Here is a 25,317-nt window from a genome sequence, read left to right on the forward strand (position 1 = left end):
CTGGCGCAAACCCAACACCTCTCATCACCCCGAGAACACCATCCCCACAGTGAAGCATGGTGGTGGCAGCATCATGCTGTGAGGATGTTTTTCATCGGCAGGGACTGGGAAACTGGTCAGAATTGAAGGTATGATGGATGGCGCTAAATACAGGGAAATTCTTGAGGGAAACCTGTTTCAGTCTTCCTGAGATTTGAGACTGGGACGGAGGTTCACCTTCCAGCAGGACAATGACCCTAAGCATACTGCTAAAGCAACACTCGAATGGTTTAAGGGGAAACATTTAAATGTCTTGGAATGGCCTAGTCAAAGCCCAGACCTCAATCCAATTGAGAATCTGTGATATGACTTAAAGATTGCTGTACACCAGCGGAACCCATCCAATTTGAAGGAGCTGGAGCAGTTTTGCATTGAAGAATGGGCAAAAATCCCAGTGGCTAGATGTGCCAAGCTTATAGAGACATACCCCAAGAGACTTGCAAAATGTAGATGTTCCAAAGGTCTACACCAGTGGCTTGTAGGCAATGTGTGGAAGCCAGGAGATGCTAAATGTGTTTATGTTAATTAACGTCAATGTCAGGCTATCAATTAAGTTAGAATGGCTTGTCTAACTAGCTTAGCTGGCATGCCAACTGGCAAGGTTGCTAGACTTTAGGAAATAAAAACATTGCTTTAATTCTTGTGTTATGATACTATATACACCAAAAAAGTATATGGACACCCCTTCAAATTAGTGGATTCGGCTATATCAGCCACACCCGTTGCTGACAGGTTTATAAAATCGAGCACACAGCCATGCAATCTCCATAGACACAAATTGGCAGTAGAATGGCCCGTTCTGAAGAGCTCAGTGACTTTGAACGTGGCACCATCATAGGATTCCACCTTTCCAACAAGTCAGTTCATAATTTATGTCCTGCTAGAGCTGCCCTGGTCAACTGTAAGTGGTGTTATTGTGAAGTGGAAACGTCTAGGAGCAACAATGGCTCAGCCGCAAAGTGGTAAGCCACACAAGCTCACAGAACGGGACCGCTGAGTGCAGAAGCGCATAGCGTGTAAAAAATAGTCTGTCTTCGGTTGCAACACTCACTACCGAGTTCCAAACTGCCTCTGGAAGCAACATCATCAAAATATATGTTAGTCAGGAGCATCATGAAATGGGTTTCCATGGCTGAGCAGCCGCACAAAAGCCTAAGATCACCATGCGCAATGACAGCGTCGGCTGGAGTGGTGTGAAGCTCGCCGCCATTGGACTCTGGAGAAGTGAAAACGTGATGAATCACCTGTCACCATCTGGCAGTCCGACGGACAAATCTGGGTTTAGCGGATGCCAGGAGAACATTACCTGCACGAATGTATTACGTTTACGTTTACGTTTACGTCATTTAGCAGACGCTCTTATCCAGAGCGACTTACAAATAGGTGCATCCACCATATAGCCAGTGGGATAACCACTTTACAATGTTTGGTGGAGGAGGAATGGTCTGGGGTTGTTTTTCATGGTTCGGGCTAGGCCCCTTAGTTCCTGTGAAAATAAATCTTAACGCTACAGCATACAATGACATTCTACACAATTCTGTGCTTCTAACTTTGTGGCAACAGTTTGGGGAAGGCCCTTTCCTGTTTCAGCATGACAATGCCCCCGTGCAAAAAGCGAGGTTCATACAGAAATGGTTTGTTGAGATCGGTGTGGAAGAACTTGACTGGCGTGCACAGAGCTCTGACCGCAACCCCTTCGAAAACCTTTGGGATGAATTGGAACGCCGACTGCGAGCCAGGCCTAATCGCCCAACATCAGTGCCCGACCTCACTAATGCTCTTGTGGCTGAATGGAAGCAAGTCCCCACAGCAATGTTCCAACATCTAGTGGAAAGCCTTCCCAGAAGAGCGGAGGCTATTATAGCAGCAAGGGGGGGACCAATTCTATAGTAATGCCCCTGATTTTGGAATGAGATGTTCGACGAGCATGTGTCCACATACTTTTGGTAATGTAGTGTTCCAGTGTAGCAGTTGTACTAAACTCCCAAGGCATAAAAGTTCTTAAAGAATCAATGTGCATCATTAATTAAAATAACAATTGAACAGGTAAAGAGGCTTAATAATTATGGAGGGGGGCTGACCATCCACCCTGCATCCTCACGTACTTCTTGCCCCCTCTAAAATAATGGGTGCATGACACCCCTGCATGAGTGTATGCAGTAATATATGTCGAAAACAAAATATTTTATTGTAGTAGCTATTGTATATAGGTAAGACTGGGTTGAAATGTAGACTAGATTCATTTTCAATTTTCTTGGACCATGTAAGTTACTTTATCATTCCAAGTTAAGCATGCAAACACTTTTTATTAAAGATTTGACTAGACAGTATATTAACTGATTCTTTATTACAGGAACAAATTATATAAAACTTTTTTTCCTTTCAGGATTGTAAATCAGAACATAAAACCTAATGATTGGTTAATGCACATAATAATGTAGATCATTATTACATTCAAAGTCATTAAAAAAAACATATAGAAACATCTCACCAAAACAAGCAAATAAGTGCAATATATAGTGTTAATCTTTAACATTAGTGCAAATTCTAACTGAAACTGGCAGGCTGACTTGATTATTCTTCTTAAGGCATAAATAACTGTAATCTAGGTCATACCTGGATGTCTAATGAATGAATTATAACATAGACGTATGTCAAAAAGTATATAATCAAGGTGTAAAAGGCTATTGATAGAGATGTGTAATCATGGTATAAAAGGCTATGGAATAGGAGTGAATGATAGATGGAAGTCTAAAGAGAAGCCGAATTGCCAGTTTCTTAGTTGGCATATGGCAGTAGCCACCAACCCTGCTGAGCTACATGGTGTACAACACTTAAATGATTCAGCTAATCAAGGTGATTCATTGACTAGGTAAATCATGTGTCTTACTGGTGGGCTGGAACAAAAGCCTGTACATCATATAGCGCTCCAGGACCAGGGTTGGTGACTGCTGGCAGATGGTGTAGTCTGTCCTTTAGCGCCCCCTCTGGCAGATGTAGAAGCTGTACTGGTCACATGATGACGAGCTCCAGCTTCTCTCAGGAGGATCCCTTCCTGTCAGTAACCCACAATCCCCTTGTCTGTTGGATCCTGACCAGTAACTACCAATGAGAGGAAAGGGAACAGCTCAGTACTGTCCATACTAAAACATTACATTTGTTATCATCATCGGTTGTCTCACCTCTGTGCCAGTGCAGTGTTGTTGACCCAAACCCAGTTCCTGGTTCTCTGTCTCAGACCAATCCAGTACATCAGGTTCCCCTTCGCCGTCAGAAAGGTCTGGGACAATGATTTGTTTTTACACAGTTTTTATTGGACTATTAGTATCCTTAGTCAATCTTACTGTTATGTATGATTGTCAATCAATCACTGTTGCTTTCCTATCATCATTGTATGGTCACTGTTATACAAAGAGAAAAAAGAGGCAGAAAAGAGTGACAGTTGTAGTAGACCCACCTGCACTGTTTTGTTTGTTATGACGGCCAGATCTGCCCCTCTCTTCTTACACTCGTCCCTGCTCTCGTCCCAGTTCAATCTGTCTCTGGAGAGGAAGTAGCAGGAGCTCTCAAAGTGCAGCCAGCCTTTATCACACGTATGGCAGCCAGGGACTGGAGGAAAGGAGGGAAATTACTCTTAAAGTACAACATAAGGTTCAGTTAATAAATTTAGATAAAATAATTAGTTATTAGCATGGTATAAAGTCTAAGAGAAAACATTGTAGTGGTACAATACATCTCAAAGCATTAGATTGATACATTGATACAATATGTAGAGAGATATAGTTTAATAGGCTACATTAGACTAACACACTACAGTAGTGGACTCACCCTGGCTCTGTTGCTGGAAGTATTGTGCTTGGCATGTCTGCAGGCTGCACACCTCAGTGGACTGGAACCGCTCCTCTTTAGCCTCAATCCCTTTTTCATTCACACTCCCCTCCTCTTTAGCCTCAATCCCTTTTTCAGTCCCATGACAGACCAGAGGCTGGGATGGAACTAGAGAATAATGAAGAAAGAAAGAAAGAAAGAAAGAAAGAAAGAAAGAAAGAAAGAAAGAAAGAAAGAAAGAAAGAAAGAAAGAAAGAAAGAAAGAAAGAAAGAAAGAAAGAAAGAAAGAAAGAAAGAAAGAAAGAAAGAAAGAAAGAAAGAAAGAAAGAAAGAAAGAAAGAAAGAAAGAAAGAAAGAAAGAAAGAAAGAAAGAAAGAAAGAAAGTATAAGAGAATGGTGTCATATTACACATTTGTTTAGTTATTTCTTGCTTAGAAGGCTATCTAACCCAACATGCTGGATATTCTGTTTCTAAATCACTATTCTAGAATAGAATGTCTATGATACTCACATTTGACACAGAGGATGATGATGACGAGCAGTAGAACCAGACAGATGATGGACAGTAGTAAGCACACTGCGCGGTACAGACCCACGTTCCCCAGGACCTGCAGGTCTAGACAAGGAAAGAATAGTCTTAAGGGCCATACCGATAACAATGCTTCCCACAGTTGTGTCAAGTTGGCTGGATGTCCTTTGGGTGCTGGACCATTCTTGATACACACAGGAAAGTGTTGAGCATGAAAAACCCAGCAGCGTTTCAGTTGTAGACACACTCAAACCGGGGCGCATGGCACCTACCACCATCCCCCGTTCAAAGGCACTTCAATCTTGTCTTGCCCATTCACCCTCTGAATGGCACACACACAATCCATGTCTCAGTTGTCTCAAGGCTTAAAACTCCTTCTGAGTTGACAGCCGTTTTGCACTGTTTTGCTATGGTTTTCGTCATCAATCTAGCAAGAGGGCAATATTTTATTAATGTAGTAGTGTTCCCCCCAGAAAGCTATGACCTTTGGCTTTCACATTTTAGTCATTTAGCAGACGCTCTTATCCAGCGACTTACAGTTAGTGAGTGCATACATTTTTTCATACTGGCCCCCCGTGGGAATCGATCCCACAACCCTGGCATTGCAAACGCCATGCTCTACCAATTGAGCTACACGGGGCCACCTGGAATAGTTTATTTATGTCTGAGAAAAAAACACTTTTCAACCCATATGATCTAGTACACAATACAGGTATAATAAAACATATACAAATATGAAAATAAGATGTTTTTTTAAATTGTGAATGAATAAGCCTTTTCATACTTTATAATATGTCCATATATAGTTATAATGTTAAAGGAACATCTACCCAAAATATTTTACCTTCTTTATTACTTGACCAAACATATCATGACATGAGTGATAGTCCAAATCTGTTAGATTTGTGAACGTCTAAATCAACATTTGGGCAATTTAAACAGTGTGCGTCCCTCCTATAGACAAGGGGACAAGGGCTATGTAAAGGGCTCCATTTTGTCATTCTGCGCATATGCAATGTGTCTGCCTCCGACGTAAAATGTTTGACTTCCACACAAAATTACTTCTTTACTTATTTTAGGTTGAAGGAAGTGTGTACGTCACATTCTTTATCGTAGAGCTATGAATGTTATGTATTTAGTTCCGCCGGCTCGAGACAAATTCAGCGATTGCTTTGCCATGTCTGTGCCGTGAAGCAGTCAAGCTGGATAAATGTTTTTCTAAGGACCGCCCCTTTGACCTAACGTTGCAGTGAAGTGATATAAATTGATGTAATGATGCAGCCGACCACCAGAGGGAGGCAAATACAAGTTTATTCGATAGAGGACGTTGACATGGTCCTAGGAAGGTCTGGATGGCTGTCAATAAAATACGTCATGTAAACATATACATATTTTTAAAGTAATTCTAGTGCCCGATTTCGGGGACTGTCAACTTAAGAGGTTTTACACTGCTTGAAGTGGATTTAGCAGGTGACATCAATAAGGGATCATAGTTTTCACCTGGATTCACATGGGCAGTCTATGTCATGGAAAGAGCAGGTGTTCCTAATGTTTTGTACACTCAGTGTATAAACATTTATTTATCATTTCAATAACCGCTAAAAAGCCTTGCGTTTTGAATGCATGTTTCATTCCGAAATAATAATAATCTATCCTAGACCGGATTAGGCAACCATTTGGATTAGTAATGGGTCTTTTCTCGACAGTTGACAAGGTTCCGATAGGCACATTAGCAAGCCAGTCATTGTGTGTACTTTGTCAGGATGTATTGGCGTTATCAGATACCATCGGAAAATATGGCCTTCTTATACTGATATGCGCTGTTTGTCTTTGATCATCATTCTCCCAAATCCTCCTATATCAGGCAAGTTTACTGTGCGCTCTTCTCTCCTCTGAGCAGCCTAAACCAGCTAGAACCAAGAACCCTCCAATATAACGTATTTTTGATTGGTTGTCAATGTTTTATCGTCGCTCTGAAAGTGATCCAAACGATAGATAGATGTCGTTATCGTTCTCCACTCTTTTTGTAGTTATCGTTGTAGTATGAACGCTCCTGTTCACTAGAATTATAACTATTTTAATTGTTAATTGTTTGATGTTATAGTTCGTTATATAGGGTGACCATATTTTTGTTTTCAAAAAAGAGGACAGTGGGAGCGGGAGGCAGACGGACACCCGCAGTGGGTGGTAAATACAAATGCGTTCACAACCATGCAACTATGTTATTGAACTTTAATACATAAAGTAATACATCCTTTCCATTCAACTGTTGGCCCTCAACAATAGAATAATAACAACAACAACAAAAAATAGTTTAGCTTTTAACACCTTTTACATGACACTGTTTCTTTTCATGGCCATAGGTTAAAATAAAATAAAATAAAATAAACAGTTGTCATAAAAAAATCCACTATTTCAGTCAAAAATAATGTCAGTCCTCCTGATGCTCTCTGGTATACTTTCCCGAAGATCGAATCTTTCCCAACAGTCCTTGATTACCAATCAAGTAGGTATGAAAGTCTTTGCAAGACATGTTTTTAAAGTTGTATTGTGTACACAGAAGCCCCTTCAGTGACTCAACAGACAAGTGATTCCTTTCCTTTGTCCACTGGCTTTGCATCAGTGAAAAAATAAATTCTCTACATTTGCATTGTGAGAAGGAATAGCAAAGAAAAACTGTGCAATCTTCAGTAGCTCTGAATGAAAATCTATGTTTTTGGACCTTTCAAAATATTTGGTCCACTTCTTGTGTGCTTGCAGATTACTGAACTCTCCATCACTGTTACACCTTTCTGTGAATTTCTTCAGGTTGGTGACCTGATCAAAGCACTTTGCATCATCAATTGGCACCCCCTTTCCTCCCAGGTGTTTGATACAGGCTTCTATGTCATTCCAGTCAGGTGTCTCACTCAGATCCATCCACATGAAAGAGGAGAACTCCTCCATGGGTGCCATCCATTTCTCCAGATACTCCAGGCACCTCCCGAGTGGTGCAGTGGTCTAAGGCACTGCATCGCAGTGCTAGCTGTGCCACTAGAGATCCTGGTTCGAATCCAGGCTCTGTCGTAGCCGGCTCCGACCGGGATACCCATGCGGCGGCGCACAATTGGGTAGGGGAGGGAATGGCCGGCAGGGATGTAGCTCAGTTGGTAGAGCATGGCGTTTGCAACGCCACGGTTGTGGGTTCAATTCCCACGGGGGGCCAGTATAAAAATAAAATAAAAATGTATGCACTCACTAACTGTAAGTCGCTCTGGATAAGAGCGTCTGCTAAATGAGTAAAATGTAATGATCTGTACAGACCCTGTACTTGAGCACTGAAAAGTCCATCCTTGTGCTTTTTTGCCAATAGTCCCTTAACTTTAAGGGACATGAAGTTATTGGTCTTGCGTTCAAGAAGCATGGTGTGGACTTTGTTGAAAAGGTTATTCACTTCCACAATTGAATTGCTCTCCCGAATGTGTGAATGAAACACACACATGAGTGAGTGCATGTGCCAGAGGTAAATTTCACTGAACTCATCTTCAAAAAAACGTATTGATCAAGGAGGGTGTTTTTTCCTGTGACAAAAATAATGCTTTCAAGGCTGGAAACATCTGTAGCAGCCTCTCAATACCTGGGACTTCTGTATTCAACATCAACAAATTCACAGTACTCCTTCAGATTCTCTGTGCGCACATTTAAAGTATTGACATATTTTGAAGATTATGTTCTCAATATCGACATCTAGTGTGTCTGCCCCGTAATGAACACAATTGTTCAAGACGTGTGCTGGGAAGCCCACACCGATTAAATATTTGTTCTGCAATGACTTCTTTAAATTTGCGAAAACATTCTTTCCTTCTTCATCCCGCCGGATTCCCCCGAACATTGTATTGCAGTTGTCACCTGTAAATGCAATCCATTTTGAAAAAATCCCATTATTTTCCAGTGTTTCTTTGATGTATTGCGCGATCATATCAGCTGTCTCATTTGGAGTGTTTTTAACTTCGACTAATACTTTGCACGCCACCATTCTTCCAATCAAAATACTGAACAAGCAGAGGGAATATTTTCACAGCACCGTGATTGCTCCCATCAGTAAATATTGAGATTAGATATGAAAATGTACAGCATAGCCTACATTGCGTGAACACACTGGCTTGCTTTCTAGTGGATACATACAGTGAGGGAAAAAAAGTATTTGATCCCCTGCTGATTTTGTACGTTTGCCCACTGACAAAGACATGATCAGTCTATCATTTTAATGGTAGGTTTATTTGAACAGTGAGAGACAGAATAACAACAACAAAATCCAGAAAAACGCATGTCAAAAATGTTATAAATTGATTTGCATTTTAATGAGGGAAATAAGTATTTGACCCCTCCGCAAAACATGACTTAGTACTTGGTGGCAAAACCCTTGTTGGCAATCACAGAGGTCAGACGTTTATTGTAGTTGGCCACCAGGTTTGCACACATCTCAGGAGGGATTTTGTCCCACTCCTCTTTGCAGATCTTCTCCAAGTCATTAAGGTTTCGAGGCTGACGTTTGGCAACTCGAACCTTCAGCTCCCTCCACAGATTTTCTATGGGATTAAGGTCTGGAGACTGGCTAGGCCACTCCAGGACCTTAATGTGCTTCTTCTTGAGCCACTCCTTTGTTGCCTTGGCCGTGTGTTTTGGGTCATTGTCATGCTGGAATACCCATCCACGACCCATTTTCAATGCCCTGGCTGAGGGAAGGAGGTTCTCACCCAAGATTTGACGGTACATGGCCCCGTCAATCGTCCCTTTAATGCGGTGAAGTTGTCCTGTCCCCTTAGCAGAAAAACACCCCCAAAGCATAATGTTTCCACCTCCATGTTTGACGGTGGGGATGATGTTCTTGGGGTCATAGGCAGCATTCCTCCTCCTCCAAACACGGCGAGTTGAGTTGATGCCAAAGAGCTCAATTTTGGTCTCATCTGACCACAACACTTTCACCCAGTTCTCCTCTGAATCATTCAGATGTTCATTGGCAAACTTCAGACGGGCCTGTATATGTGCTTTCTTGAGCAGGGGGACCTTGCGGGCGCTGCAGGATTTCAGTCCTTCACGACGTAGTGTGTTACCAATTGTTTTCTTGGTGACTATGGTCCCAGCTGCCTTGAGATCATTGACAAGATCATCCCGTGTAGTTCTGGGCTGATTCCTCACCGTTCTCATGATCATTGCAACTCCACGATATGAGATCTTGCATGGAGCCCCAGGCTGAGGGAGATTGACAGTTTGTTTGTGTTTCTTCCATTTGCGAATAATCGCACCAACTGTTGTCACCTTCTCACCAAGCTGCTTGGCGATGATCTTGTAGCCCATTCCAGCCTTGTGTAGGTCTACAATCTTGTCCCTGACATCCTTGGAGAGCTCTTTGGTCTTGGCCATGGTGGAGAGTTTGGAATCTGATTGATTGATTGCTTTTGTGGACAGGTGTCTTTTATACAGGTAACAAACTGAGATTAGGAGCACTCCCTTTAAGAGTGTGCTCCTAATCTCAGCTCGTTACCTGTATAAAAGACACCTGGGAGCCAGAAATCTTTCTGATTGAGAGGGGGTCAAATACTTATTTCCCTCATTAAAATGCCAATCAATTTATAACATTTTTGACATGCGTTTTCTGGATTTTTTGTTGTTGTTATTCTGTCTCTCACTGTTCAAATAAACCTACCATTAAAATTATAGACTGATAATTTCTTTGTAAGTGGGCAAACATACAAAATCAGCAGGGGATCAAATACTTTTTTCCCTCACTGTATGTCGACAGAATGTGGTGCTATCACAGCGTTGACAATTGCTTTGGTCTTAGTACGAGCGCTTCAACATTTTCGCGCAGTCTCGGAATCAGGGAAGCCGTTTTTAACAAGGCAGATGTGCAGTCCATTAATCTGTAGCTATTGTGATGCTTCGTGGTGTGGAATGCAAAAACTCCCTCTGCAGCAGTAACAGCATCTTCTGTTTTACCTGCCCTCACAAAATAGTCAATTAATTTACCTGACGAACTCTCTCCTTTAGCTGCAATTTTGTGTTTTGCTGAGTTTATGTGGGCTTCTAGGTCGCTAGCACCTTTATTTGACACTGACACGTACGTGCCAGCTTTGCAGATCATGCATTCTGCTTCACACGGATCCCGACCAAGACGAAAACACAGGAATTTTCTCTGTAAATCGTCTGTGAATTTACATTTGCGTTTGGGCATTTTTACGCTGTTCTAGAGCCATGTGCCACTGTTGACAAGCAAGCTGCTGTTCTGTCTCTTGGCTGTTGCCATGGTGAGGGTAATGATTGAGAAGGCGGGACCTAAAGAGAAAGGTCAAAGCAATGCAAAAAACCCAAAACGCACACAATGAATGGCGACTGTAGAAAGCAAAAGCCGAATCCCGGACATTTTGGGCGATTTAGAAATCCCGGCCGGACACATTTTTTTAGGTCCAAAAAGAGGACATGTCGTTATAGGTATCGTTCTTGGTGTGAATGGCCCTTTGTTATATAGCAATCACTACGAGCAACAATTGAAATTCTGCCTACCTTTCTCTTGCTGTTCCTTCACTTCAACCGATAACTTTGTGTTTGCCTCATCTGGTAATTTGGCATTTCCTCCACTTCCTACAATCCGGCAAAATTTGATATACATTGCTGCTGTTCCTGACCCACACTCTGCGACTGTAAAGTACTCTGAAGGCTGAATGCACTGTGGTTAAAAAAAAACTCCCTCTCCGCCTCTATAGCAACGTGCCCTTTTTAGATGTATAATTAATTCCTGTAACACAATACTCAGTCTGTCCCAAAATCATTTGGCTGCTGCTTATTGTCATGTCTCAGCCTTGATTGTGAGACAGACAAACAGGTCCATTCCCGTCAGATGGCTTTCATTATGTTACACGCTAGTGTTGGGATCTATTTTCTTATAATTAGATGTGATGCCTAGCTTAAAAAGAATACATTAATGATTAAACATAATAGGTTTGTGCTGTACTGATATAGATTGTTTAACATAACAAGCTGTGACTAATGTGAGGAACCGTTAGGGGGGAGGCTGAGATAGACTTGTGACACACACACACACACACTGCCTCTTTGTTAAACCGCTCAAGGACATGTGTACTGCAACAATGAAGAGGAGGAAACTATGTCTGAGGGTTGCTGACTCTATAGACAAATTGCAAAAAAGAACTAATGCCCGGCAACAGTGAAGCGCCAAGGAGATGGGACCAGCCTGTGCGCCATCGCTGGGTAAGTTTAAACCATGCTCAGCCTCTACTCTGACAGGCCCGCTTTGAGCAGGAACTATCTCTGTCAGAGTATTAAAGAAGAACTTTGTGTTTGAGCAGTCAGTTCCCTGTCTGCCCTGCGTGGTGTTTCAGTGAGCCCGTATATACGAACATCATATTTACCATTCAAGTGTTTGCATTAATTAAAATACTAGTAAATCTTAGAGGACGTGTGTTGACCTCTTTTGTTCCAATACCAGATTCGAATGGACGCAACCTAACAATTGGTGACCCTGATGTGATCTGGTAGAGGGACTTCGCTGGAAATTGTCCAGCTGATTGGACATCGCTGTCGTTGGACGGTGTGTTTCACAAAGAGTCCGGACAACTAAAAACAGGTAAGCAGACACCTATTGTTATATAACTAAAGTTCTGCACATTGGCTTTATCCAAATTAATTTTGTGAAACACCTGTTTGATGTAAGTGAACTAATTTATGAATTATTATGAGTAAATAAGAAATATTGTCGGTATTGTGACATGCAAACCTGTGGTGAATGTGAATGTTAAACCATGGTACTATAGAGTATTGTTCTACCGGCGAGGTCCGTAACTACGAGGGTACGGCTAGGTTCGGGGAAAATACTGAAATCTCTCTGTGAGGTCCGTAACTACGAGGGTACGGCTAGGTTCGAGGATATAGGGAATAATTGAATTAGTAATTGCTATCGGCGAGGTCCGTAACTACGAGGGTACAGCAAGGTTCGAAGAATTACACCGGCGAGATCCGTAACTACGAGGGTACGGCTAGGTTCGGTGGAGTATTTTGTAGGTAAGAGGGGGAATAGGAGGAGAGGTTGGAAGGAGTAATAGTAAATTGGGAATATAAAGGTAAAAATAATGAATAACTAGTATGACTAAACTGAAACGTTTGAACTGATATAACTAAACTGTAACGTTTGATGTTTGACATAGCTTAATACTGGTTTTAAATAATTAAGTTGAAGCAATTTGGTTTACTATTTGATTTAACGTTTGATGTTTGACATAGCAAATACTGGTTTTAAATAATTAAGTTGAAGCAATTTGGTTTATTATTTGATTTAACGTTTGATGTTTGACACTGTAAAATACTGGTTTTAAATAATGAGGTTGAAATAATTTGGCTTATCGTTGAAATATAAATATGCACAGAGTTTAACTAATTAGGTGGGAATAATTTGATTTAAATAAATAGATTAACGTACTTTAAATAACGGACGAATATTACAAATTAAAACGATAGGTATATCAACGAATGTAATGTACTAGATACCGGGTATCAAGTTTGATTGTGGTTAATACGTCTGGGACTATTAACAAGACTGAATGAAGTTTGGGAGGCCAACCCAATCGTGTGAATGAAGTACATTAGATATTAGTCGGCGCACTAATATCGGTTTGAATGATCCACGGATAATAAATACAGGCAAGGTCCCGTAGCTGTACGGGCTAGGTTCCCTCCAAGGCAAGGTCCTGTAATTGTGAACATATTACAGGCTAGGTTCTAGGTTATACTGAGGAGGTTTACTGAGTGTATGTAGTACATTTGATATTAGTCAGAGATCTAATATAGGTTTGGTTGACATACGGGTAAATAAAAGGTTGGGGACCTGAGTTATATCATTCAATTCAGCGCTAAGGAAATAGATCACTAGGAGTAATAAATAAATGTGGATAGTTAGATCACGGTAGATTAAAATTAAATATGACCAACCAGGAGACCGAGAGAGTGCTGAAAGCATTGAAGTCAGCACTAGAAATTAATGGGGGGCAAATCCTCACAAGAGGTCCCAGAATTTACTGGGGACGAGAAATACTTGATGTAATTAAAATGGAATCCAGGGATGGAAGAAATCTCCATTATGTAACCAGGTGGAGGGAGAGGTATGGTTTTGAGGGACGTCTGGACGCAGATAAACTCGAATCCATGCTTAAACAGATACATAAGGTGTGTAAAGGAGAAATAAGCAGTGAGAGAGAGAGAGAGAGAGAGAGTAGGAGGGGGCCAGTACCCACTGATAGCCTTACCTAATCTATTGGCGGGGAATGAAAGAGGCCCCAGCAACCTTAGATGTATACAGTAATAATAATAATAATATGCCATTTAGCAGACAGGCCATGAACACAGAGGACGTGGCCAGAGCGGTAGAAGGAATGACCCACCCCAAAACAGGAATAGTAAGGTTTGGGCTGCCGTTAGAGGGCAATGGGTTTCAGGGGATGCCCAGAGGACACTTTTGCCATGGGCCGATCACGGAGAGTATGTTGGGAAAATAACTGAATTGTGTAATAGCCTCAGAGAGACATGCAATCCATCATGAGCAGAATAACAGACAGGACAGAGCCAAGAAAGAGCAGAAAGGAGCAGAGTACCTAATGGCCACTCTTGGGGAAATAGCGGGTAAAGGCAGGGAAAAGTGAAGGCTACAGCGGGGGAGGTCGATGCTTCAACTGTAACAAAGGAGGGCATTTCGCCAGAGAGTGTGAGGCCCCATGCAGATACTGTGGTAAGACAGGCCATAACTCTTTTCAATGAAGACCCAAAGGAAAAGGAAAGAAAGAAAAAAGAGAGAAGCCTAACAGTCGTCTATTTCCCAGCTTTGAGTGTGAGGAAGAGGAAGATATGGCGTGACTAGTCCTTGAGGGAGAAAGAGTAGACTCTAGTGAGGGGAAAACTAAGGAACCCTTTGATCCAAAGTGTGAGGTGTTTGAATTGGCTACTATTGATTTAGCACTTCAACAGGAACAGAAACCTTATTTGACATTGACAGTAATGGGTAAGAAAATTAAATTCCTTTGTGATACGGGAGCCTGCAGGACAGCAATCTGTGCAACAGACAAGCCAGATGGAGTCAGGAGTGATGGGGAGAAAATCATAGTGCGATCTGCCTCTGGTCATCAATTTATTGAAAGGTTATCAGCCCCAACAACCCTAAAACATGACCAATCAGGAGGAGAGGCAACCATACCCATCCTGATATCTAAGCTGTGTCCGGTAAATTTACTAGGACGTGATGTAATGACTAAATTGAATGTGGCCGTCATTTCCACTGAGAGGGGAATGAAAGTACACATAGTCAGAGACAATATGGTGGTCTGTGGGGAAGGGGAGCCATGTTATTGGTATAGTCAAGATTTGTTAAGGGGGGGAATAACTGATATTCCCCGAACCTTGATGGAAGTTGCTGATGATGTAGTACCAGGCCCCACTAAAATGTCCCCCGATGACCTACACTGTACTCTCTGGTATAACCAACACCCAGGTCCAGATGCAATCTATGAGGAAGCATGATTTAAAACCACAGAAAGGACTATAGCCTTGAAATGGTTTCACTATGACAACACCCACGCAGCAGTGGAGGTGGAACTAGGGCCCCAAAGTTCAGGGAAAGATGGAGCCCACATGTGTCCCTAGCAAAGGAGCCAGCAGAAGACTGGAAAGACATGGGCCAGTGGGTATCCAAGGGTAAGATGATCACTGATTGGGTCAATATTGTGAGTGGAGATCAACACAGCCCATCCACAGATAGGTATCGTCGGAAATTGAATTGGAGAGCCAATTCAGTTCCCGGAGTACATTTAGATGAGAATAGCAGATGCTGAGGAGAGGAATACCTGTTGACAGAACAACAGGAGTCAGACTTAAAATAAGTTCCAGAGCATTTGTGGTCCCGGGGTCCAGCAGACGTAGGATTAATAAAAGGGGTAATTCCAGTACAGGTGATACCCAAATCTAATCATAGGCCATATCAGAAGCAATACCCTATGAAACCAGAAGCAATAAAAGGTTTGCAGTTTACCAAGAGCAGATTGGGAGGGACCTTGAGGGAGGGCCAATTCTCGGGGAGATAGTGAGGCCAGAAACAAAGGTGCAGTGTCCTGGAAATCACAGTCTGGTTTTTTTTTAGGTTTTTTTCAGTTCTGCTGGGAGTACATTTGATGATGGGGTTTTGTGTTTAATTAGAGGCTAGAGACTTCATAAAATAATAATTGGAATAATAATTATATATTAACTTGCTCACCCAAACGTAGACATAAGTCATGGGTGAGACATAATTAATATAATATTGTACCATTAAGGAACGTCAATCACTACATTGGATATTAATACTATGGAGATAAAGTGGCACAACTCTGTGATAATCTGAGAGAATATTATCACAGACATGCCGACTTCTCCAAAGTCCACGAGTGTAAGCAGGGAGACAGTGAGACTATTAGTGTTCAATGCAAACATTGGATTTATTAAACAGTAGGTTTATATTTTAATCAATTAATGCAACAGGTTTAAATCAGTAGATTACCGGAAGGTGGTTATGGGTTTATTATTTATAGGTTTTGTGAATTTAATGATACGTGGAGTTATCTGATGTGTTCTGAGGGGGGAGTTTTATTTTTTATTTTTAAGGATTGAGGGAAATCCCCTACAATATCAGGAAGATAGGAGCAATAAAGAAGCAAGGGACAATCTCAAAAATAAATAAGGGATGGCAATTGGATGATAAATTACCAATATTACCTAAGTGATTGTTTAGGTAGGTGGTAATATTGACACATGGGCAAAACATGTGTCAAGAGGGGATGATAGTAGAAATAGAAATTGAGAGCTGAACACGTGAGAAGATAGTTTATTAACCACACCTGTATGTCAGAGGTTTTGTGCCCCACAGGTGAACTAAAGGAGAAGGTGACCCACTCTATATAACCTGGAGACTGGGTGTGGATCCAATCCTTAAAGAAGAAAAACTGGAAGCAGGCCTGTTGGGAAGGGCCCTATCAGGTTATATAGGTCACTGCCTTTGCCAATAGAATAGCAGAAAGAGCAACCTGGGTCCACGTTCCCCACTGCAAAAAGGTAAGAACACATGCAAGCACCACTGAACACATGCAGAGTTAGAGAGAAGAACTGGACCAATAGGGTCTGGGGATCACCTCTGTTAACGAAGATCTCCTACCCCGACCTATCATCACTGTAGTGTGTTCTCAGGGTGTGTGTATGGGGTAGTACCAAGCAGAAAGACTGAGGACAGGAGAGGGTTGGCGGTTTTTGGGAATATGGGTGACTTGAGCTGCATCATAGTCTCGGCAATGGTCTTGATATGTCAAGATCCACCACCAATTACACTATCCCCTTAACATTGTTAAGAAGTAAAAGAGAAGAGAAGCGACCCGACATACTGACCGTCAAGGACGAGTGGCCTACAAAATGGGAGTCAGAGAAGGGCAGACTGTCAGATTCAAAATAAGGGTTAGGGACGTAGCCAACGGGTGGGGTACATGTCAATAAGCAAATTTGGATTATAAAATCCCATTATATTAGTGTTCGGCCCCCACGGCGGATTGTTCCTAGACTAAGTGTTTAGACACACTTGGGGACGGGGATATGAGACTGGGCGGGACTGAACATCCAGATGGGGGGTAAAGAGAAACAAAGACATCACCAATTATCAATTGGAGATAGTAGTAATGTGATGGACTTAAGTTCAGAAGCACAGGAGAGAATTCTAAACCTTACAGCCCCTGTAACCGATGTGTGGTGGGCGTGTGCCAGTAAAGGCAGTATAAGGCAGAGAATTCCAAAAGGGTGGCTAGATACGTGCGCCCTGGTTCTACTGGTTCAGCTAGTTAGAATTAGTCACCTGGAACCAAGTATTAAACAGATGTAGGAGGAGTTTTAACAAGAAGGAGAATAGCCCTATTTAGATGGATGCGATTGGGATACCAAGGGGGGTATCGGATGGATACCAAGCTATGAAACAATTAGGGGAAGGGTTTACTACCACGTTCTTTTGGTGGGTGACAAACAAAATTGTGGATTGGATTAATTATATCTATTACGACCAACAACGATTTATTGGCTAGGGATGCAGTAAAAGGGATCTCTGAACAATTATCCGCCATCTCACTCATGACTTAGTAAAAGAGGTTGGCTCTAGATCAGGCAGAAAGGGGCGGTGTCTATAGAATGGTAAGCCATTGTTGCACATTTATCCCTAACAATACCAGTCCTGACGGGAGTATCTCTAAAGCCCTAGTTGGTTTAGATAAACTATCAGCTGAAATGAAGAGCATGGCTGGAATGGAGGGAAACGGACTGTTCTCCTAGTTGGGGGAGTGGTTTGGTAAGTACGCTGCACTGGTGGTTACTGGATTTCTGACCCTAATTGTTGTATTTGTAATTTTGATGTGTTGCGCTGCCTGCATTATCCCTTGTCTGAGAAAATCTGTTACAGATGTCGTGCATGCCGCGGGTATGATGCCCTTACTGGAAGCCCAGGAAGGAGCAGACACAGAGCCAAACCAGGATGATCCTTGGTTTGCCGTTAAGGAAGTAATTGAATAAAGCTTATTTGAAATGATTTCACATGTATTGAATGTAGCAGCAGGTGGATGTGAAGGTTTCAGGTTCTGGGACAAAAATGTAGGTGTAGCCTCTGCTGCAAGAAGGTCTTCTTTCTTATTTTTTACAAATCTTAAAAGCTTGTGATTATTGTTATTTTTATCCTGTGTATTTTGAGATTTTGTCTTTCCGTATGTGAGGGTTTGAATTTCCTGGGTGGCTGGTAGCCAACCTAGTACAAGTTAGGTGTAGACGGAAGACATTAGGGTTTTCATATACAGTGGGGAGAACAAGTATTTGATACACTGCCGATTTTGCAGGTTTTCCTACTTACAAAGCATGTAGAGGTCTGTCATTTTTATCATAGGTACACTTCAACTGTGAAAGACGGAATCTAAAACAAAAATCCAGGAAATCATATTGTATGATTTTTAAGTAATTAATTTGCATTTTATTGCATGACATAAGTATTTGATACATCAGAAAAGCAGAACTTAATATTTGGTACAGAAACCTTTGTTTGCAATTACAGAGATCATACGTTTCCTGTAGGTCTTGACCAGGTTTGCACACACTGCAGCAGGGATTTTGGCCCACTCCTCCATACAGACCTTCTCCAGATCCTTCAGGTTTCGGGGCTGTCGCTGAGCAATACGGACTTTCAGCTCCTTCCAAAGATTTTCTATTGGGTTCAGGTCTGGAGACTGGCTAGGCCACTCCAGGACCTTGAGATGCTTCTTACGGAGCCACTCCTTAGTTGCCCTGGCTGTGTGTTTCGGGTCGTTGTCATGCTGGAAGACCCAGCCACAACCCATCTTCAATGCTCTTACTGAGGGAAGGAGGTTGTTGGCCAAGATCTCGCGATACATGGCCCCATCCATCCTCCCCTCAATACGGTGCAGTCGTCCTGTCCCCTATGCAGAAAAGCATCCCCTAAGAATGATGTTTCCACCTCCATGTTTCACGGTTGGGATGGTGTTCTTGGGGTTGTACTCATCCTTCTTCTTCCTCCAAACACGGCGAGTGGAGTTTAGACCAAAAAGCTCTATGTTTGTCTCATCAGACCACATGACCTTCTCCCATTCCTCCACTGGATCATCCAGATGGTCATTGGCAAACTTCAGACGGGCCTGGACATGCGCTGGCTTGAGCAGGGGGACCTTGCGTGCGCTGCAGGATTTTAATCCATGACGGCGTAGTGTGTTACTAATGGTTTTCTTTGAGACTGTGGTCCCAGCTCTCTTCAGGTCATTGACCAGGTCCTGCCGTGTAGTTCTGGGCTGATCCCTCACCTTCCTCATGATCATTGATGCCCCACGTGGTGAGATCTTGCATGGAGCCCCAGACCGAGGATGATTGACCGTCATCTTGAACTTCTTCCATTTTCTAATAATTGCGCCAACAGTTGTTGGCTTCTCACCAAGCTGCTTGCCTATTGTCCTGTAGCCCATCCCAGCCTTGTGCAGGTCTACAATTTTATCCCTGATGTCCTTACACAGCTCTCTGGTCTTGGCCATTGTGGAGAGGTTGGAGTCTGTTTGATTGAGTGTGTAGACAGGTGTCTTTTATACAGGTAACGAGTTCAAACAGGTGCAGTTAATACAGGTAATGAGTGGAGAACAGGAGGGCTTCTTAAAGAAAAACTAACAGGTCTGTGAGAGCCGGAATTCTTACTGGTTGGTAGGTGATCAAATACTTATGTCATGCAATAAAATGCAAATTAATTACTTAAAAATCATACAATGTGATTTTCTGGATTTTTGTTTTAGATTCCGTTTCTCACAGTTGAAGTGTACCTATGATAGAAATTACAGACCTCTACATGCTTTGTAAGTAGGAAAACCTGAAAAATCGGCAGTGTATCAAATACTTGTTCTCCCCACTGTAATATTTTCATTAGAAGTGAGTGACACCCTAGGGGGTGTCAAATGGGGGAATCCTAAATTTCCCTGATATTTCTTATTTTGGGTTCACACCCAGCGGGTGTGAAAAGGGGGATTGTTGGGATCAATTTTCTTATAATTAGATGTGATGCCTAGCTTAAAAAGAATACATTAATGATTAAACATAATAGGTTTGTGCTGTACTGATATAGATTGTTTAACATAACAAGCTGTGACTAATGTGAGGAACTGTTAGGGGGGAGGCTGAGATAGACTTGTGACACACACACACACACACTGCCTCTTTGTTAAACCGCTCAAGGACATGTGTACTGCAACAATGAAGAGGAGGAAACTATGTCTGTCGGTTGCTGACTCTATAGACAAGTTGCAAAAAAGAACCAATGCCCGGCAACAGTGAAGCGCCAAGGGGCTGGGACCAGCCTGTGCGCCATCGATAGGCTGGGTAAGTTTAAACCACGCTCAGCCTCTACTCTGACAGGCCCGCTTTGAGCAGGATCTATCTCTGTCAGAGTATTAAAGAAGAACTTTGTGTTTGAGCAGTCAGTTCCCTGTCTGCCCTGCGTGGTGTTTCAGTGAGCCTGTATATACGAACATCATATTTACCATTCAAGTGTTTGCATTAATTAAAATACTAGTAAATCTTAGAGGACATGTGTTGACCTCTTTTGTTCCAATACCAGATTTGAATGGACGCAACCTAACACTAGATAATATTCTCCCCTAAAACTAGACATTTTCACCCCATTATTTCATGTTTCCATGTCAGAAATATAGAAATCCTGTTATATGGACATTTTGGAATATTGACATTCTGTTTTTGTAATAACAACCTCACCTCACCTGTAACGTGCCTTATAAGAATGGGCAATTAATGACCTACTCAACAGTCTAGACATGCAGATGCAAACTGCAAGCTGCACACCACACACAACATTAATAGTAGGCTAAACCGAGGAAATGTGTCCGTAATCAAAATTCGGAACTGGGAAAACTATAGTTACACTGTAGCACTGACCGCTATGTTTCTCTCTCTCTCACACACACTCTTTCAGTCTCTCTCGCTATTCCTCTTTTTCCTCTATTCTTCCTCTCTTGCGTATTAAAAGTAGAAATAATGTTTATTACTTTAATAAGACATTTTTAGACCTCCATTTATATAGGATTAGTTCAGACATATATAATAATAATAATAATAATAATGTAATAATCTTATAATAATAATAATCTTTGGGGTTTTAGGCCAGGTATCTGTAAAGCACTTTGTGACATCTGCTTATGTAAAAAGGGATTTATAAAATATATTTAATTGATTACATTTGATTAATAATATAATAACAGTGCTGTAGCCACCTGTACCTGTTCTGTCTCTGGCAGAGGGCTGGCCAGGAGAAGCTTCAGCATAAATGTCCTCCGATGGATTATTCAGTTTGGAGTAGACTGTAGATTCAGCTTCCTTGACTGACAGACATGCAGACACACAGATAGGTTATGTGGAAGCTTAGGACCAAATTAATATTCTCAGAACATAACACAAAATACCATATAGCTTAAGATGTTTTTTTTAAAGGATTGAACCTACAGTAAGAGAAATGAAAATATGCTGATGTATTCCGAGGAAAGTGGTGCACATTTACCCCATTAGCCCCAAGTTTGGTGATGAAGATGTTCTCTTTCTTTACCTGAGGTTTCCAGCATTCTCTGACCCTCGTCCACTTCCACCACTCTTTCCTCCTCTCGGGGGATTTCTTGCATCTCCATGATTCTCTTGTTTTCTGTCTGGGTCTCTAACTTTCTATTTCCCTGGAAAGCCTGTTCAGCAAAATCTCCAGAAAGTTACTTGTGTAGTAAGTCTCCCACACACAAACCAAATAGATCTATTTAAATTATCTCCCTTAGTCTCTGTAGCTAGTGTCACTTGAATAGAAAATAAACAATGTACAAAATGATCCCTCTTGTCATTTACAAGTTACACTTCCTCACTGATTTATCTTTGGCTCACTCACTCTTTTTTTATGAGAGACATTTCGTCATTCCCACTCACCATTACTGAGTGTCAGCAATTTATTTGAGTTCGGACATTTACGGGAAATAAGATTGACAAAATTAATTGTACGGTATATCCAAATGTAACGTCTTAGAACTTCTGCAAAAGACAAATAAATGTCTTACATTCACAACTTTAAAAAATAGAGGATGAGATGGGGACAGTTTGTGATGTGACAATACTTAAATTTGCCCTCTCCCCCTCCCCCTCCCACACACAATCTTGCCTGAATAAAAATGTTTAAAAAATGACAAACTGCAGAACTAGAAAACCATGCATTTTGGATTTTATTTTCCACAAACACTCCATGATATTAATTTACAAAAAATAATAATATTTGCATTAAATACAGATGACTGGCTGAGAAAGAAAGGTGGAAATCAAGAGCTTTCCCCTTAACACTCTTCTTTCACATCTGAACTCAAATATCTTTTTCACTCCCCCTCTTTCCAATTCCCCCCTTATTTTTCAAATTCAGAATGCCTTACCATGATCACCCCAAAAATACTGACAAAACTTATACAAACCCTCCCCACCAACTCTCCTCCCCACAGCCATCTCCTAAACACTTAATAAAGAATAATAGTGGTGAAACGTTACAAAGAGCTCTCTCCCATATCCTCTCTTCATCTCCTGTCTCTCTCTCTCTCTCTCGCTTTCCTCCTTTTTGTCCCTTCTCAGGCACCGTAGACGCTCTCATTACTGTAGGTCATGTATAGGAACAGATCCTCTTCATGGTGCTCCTGAGAGGGACCGGGTAGGACAGGGACAGAAATAAGGATTTAAAATGGCCAAAGCAGAACTGTTGATAATAACTGAAGTATGTACATTGATTAAAACATTTTATTTTAATTGTATTTGTTTATAACATAGGCAAAACCCGCTCAGCACAATCTCAATGTAATGGAGCTGTGTCATGTCACTGACAGTGAGAGAATCCCTGGCATCTGGCGTTAGGGGGTCATCGGGGTTGGATAAAAGGTTGCGTCGGTGTGAGTGTGTGTTTACCTCATAGACAGCAGAGAGAGGAGAACTGGATGGGGGAAGGGAGTTGTTGACGAAAAAGAAGAGAGCTTCCTCAGGTCTCATAGACACACGCTGTCGGATCAGGAAGCACAGTTGACCCACTGAGAGAAAAAGAAAGAGAGAGAGATGGTCAGACAGGGACTTACAGAATAAAACTAACACATTAGCTAGACTTTCATTTGAAAAGAAGAGGAAGTGTGGCGCAATAGTGGAGGGAAGGGAGAGAGGGAAGAGAAGAGGGTGAGAACAAGGTCATGAGTTGGGAGAGAGGAAATAATTGTGAGAAAGAGAGACATCTCATCAGTTTCACCTGTGAGGTCAGAGGGCACGAGGTACTTCTTCTTGTCCAAGTCAGGAGCTCTCGACCTGGCAGCCCTCTCCACGATGATCTGGTTTAGGAGGGAACACAGTAATTACCATCATGTCCCATTCAACTGGAGCCAAGAAACTTCGCATGCAAGGCTAACATCCATGTATTAAACCCTATCTGACCTTAATAACACCTTACTAACTTCCTTTCCCTTCATCCTATGCCAGGATCACTTATCAGCTAATAAAAGGGATGGATAGGGTTTTTAGGCCCTGGAAATTAATTCACAATCATATAATGAGTGTGATGTCCTTTCAGATTAGTAGCCAATGGTCATAAGAGAAAGGAGTTAAGGAAAGGAAGCTATCTAACACTAGTGGTAGTTATTCTGTAGACACTTACCGGTATCTTGTCGGGATGCTTGGCTCGCACCCTCTCACCCTCTGCCCTCCTCACCTCCAGTGGTACAGAGCGCTGGTACTGACTGTCCATCTACAGAGACACACAGGGACGGGTCAACAGTGGTCAACATGTGATAATACATCATATATGGATGCACTGTAATCATTGTAACATCACATTTACATTTACGTCATTTAGCAGACGCTCTTATCCAGAGCGACTTACAAATTACTGTATCTGTATATTGTTGTTACTTGCAGTTGAGCATATAATAATGCAAGACAAAATATGTTAACTGACGTTCTTCAAACGACTTCTATTCTTATGTGTATAGTCAATTTAAAACTAAAATATAGCCTAACCAGCTCTGGCTGTATGAGAAGCCTGGAGCCACTTATCAGCTGTAAATACCACCCTGTCCTGATATCAAGGTACACAAGACCATGATGACATAACAACAACAGCATGTGCACCGTAGATGGATCAGGTACACAAAAGCAAACTGGTTAGGGAGAGTCAGATTGGCTACTGTATGATGTCTTGACAACTCAATCATTTGAAATCATGTATTGTATGTAGAGTGGTCTACAATGTTTATACGTTTTTTTTTCTTTAAACTTTATAAATGTGATATGCATATATAATATTATATTTGCACTTGCTTGTAAACTAAATATTGAGATTATATATGAAAATGTACAACATAGCCTACATTGCGTGAACACACTGGCTTGCTTTCTAATGGATGCATAAATTAGCGACATCTTATTTACAAACATCATGTGATAGCCAAGGTAACGCTAGCTAACATGTATGATCATAATAGCAACAGGTTAAAGTTTGATTCTGCATAGCCCTGTTTCTATCACAGCCAACTACTGTAGCCTACTGTTGTGGTTTTTCAGACATGGCAAGGTGGCCACGTCATTATTTACAGTTTTGGGTTTGGTCAGCTGATAGGCTAACGTTGACGTTAGCTAGCTACAGTAGCTAGCTTATGTTGCAAGCGAATGTTATGGCTAATCCTTATTGCTGGATAAAAAAACGCATTCACATGGCATCCAAACGAGAGCCAATACATGCCAACAAATCGATCAAAGCCAATGAGCTTTTTGCGAGATTGAGGGATATGCTGCACGAAGTCGAAGCGAAGACAAGGAATCAAGAGTCAAACACTCACTCACCTTTGGGAAAACGGAATAAAAACAAATACAAGTGAAAATTCCACACCGATCTTTCCCACCGACTCTTCACGTAACCAACGCTATCATATAATGAGCACAACGAACAGTGATTTTCGATTCAATTATATCAACGGACCTAAATTCAATATATTCTTAAATAGCCGACTGTTCTAACTAGCTAGATACTTCTTATGCCCCAGAAACAACAACATATACAGTAACGCCCAATTTGAGTGATTTAGACCAATGAACGTTGTTTGCGCTGATGGACAACGTTTTTAACCACTCGGGCAGAGTTGGGGGACGGCGTTTTATTTTGTTTATAACGCTCCCGTTGGAGTAATAGTGCTGTTTCCCGACTCTCTGACTCGGTTTTTGCTTGATTTACGTTTTAGTCAACCAATTAAATTGTTGTAAAACTGGGCCAGGAGAACCTTCCT

The 25,317-nt window shown here is 41.7% G+C and overlaps 2 protein-coding genes across 3 annotated transcripts; both read right to left on the bottom strand.

Moving 5' to 3' along the window:
• Nucleotides 1-2,368: 2,368 nt before the first annotated feature.
• On the bottom strand, nt 2,369-22,010 carry LOC311139427 (C-type lectin domain family 4 member E-like). Of its 2 annotated transcripts, XM_084174303.1 has the most exons (7): nt 21,591-22,010; nt 21,268-21,369; nt 4,379-4,483; nt 3,868-4,035; nt 3,497-3,648; nt 3,222-3,319; nt 2,411-3,141 (listed from the first exon to the last, which is right to left on the bottom strand). In XM_084174303.1, exons 1-7 carry the CDS (start codon nt 21,667-21,669, stop codon nt 3,015-3,017), a joined length of 831 nt encoding a protein of 276 aa, XP_084030429.1. In that variant the 5' UTR covers nt 21,670-22,010; the 3' UTR covers nt 2,411-3,014. The 2 variants fall into 2 exon arrangements, with proteins under 2 accessions (XP_084030430.1, XP_084030429.1); XM_084174304.1 differs by lacking the exons at nt 21,268-21,369; nt 21,591-22,010 and adding an exon at nt 10,940-11,076 and having other exon boundaries at nt 2,369-3,141.
• Nucleotides 22,011-22,224: 214 nt separating this feature from the next.
• LOC311139467 (gamma-aminobutyric acid receptor-associated protein-like 1) lies at nt 22,225-25,129 on the bottom strand. The gene is made up of 5 exons (XM_084174347.1): nt 24,878-25,129; nt 23,694-23,783; nt 23,292-23,370; nt 22,964-23,082; nt 22,225-22,698 (listed from the first exon to the last, which is right to left on the bottom strand). Exons 2-5 carry the CDS (start codon nt 23,781-23,783, stop codon nt 22,633-22,635), a joined length of 354 nt encoding a protein of 117 aa, XP_084030473.1. The 5' UTR covers nt 24,878-25,129; the 3' UTR covers nt 22,225-22,632.
• Nucleotides 25,130-25,317: the final 188 nt, after the last annotated feature.

This window comes from Coregonus lavaretus (assembly GCF_964263955.1).
Source record: "Coregonus lavaretus genome assembly, chromosome: 13".
Lineage (NCBI taxonomy): Eukaryota > Metazoa > Chordata > Actinopteri > Salmoniformes > Salmonidae > Coregonus > Coregonus lavaretus.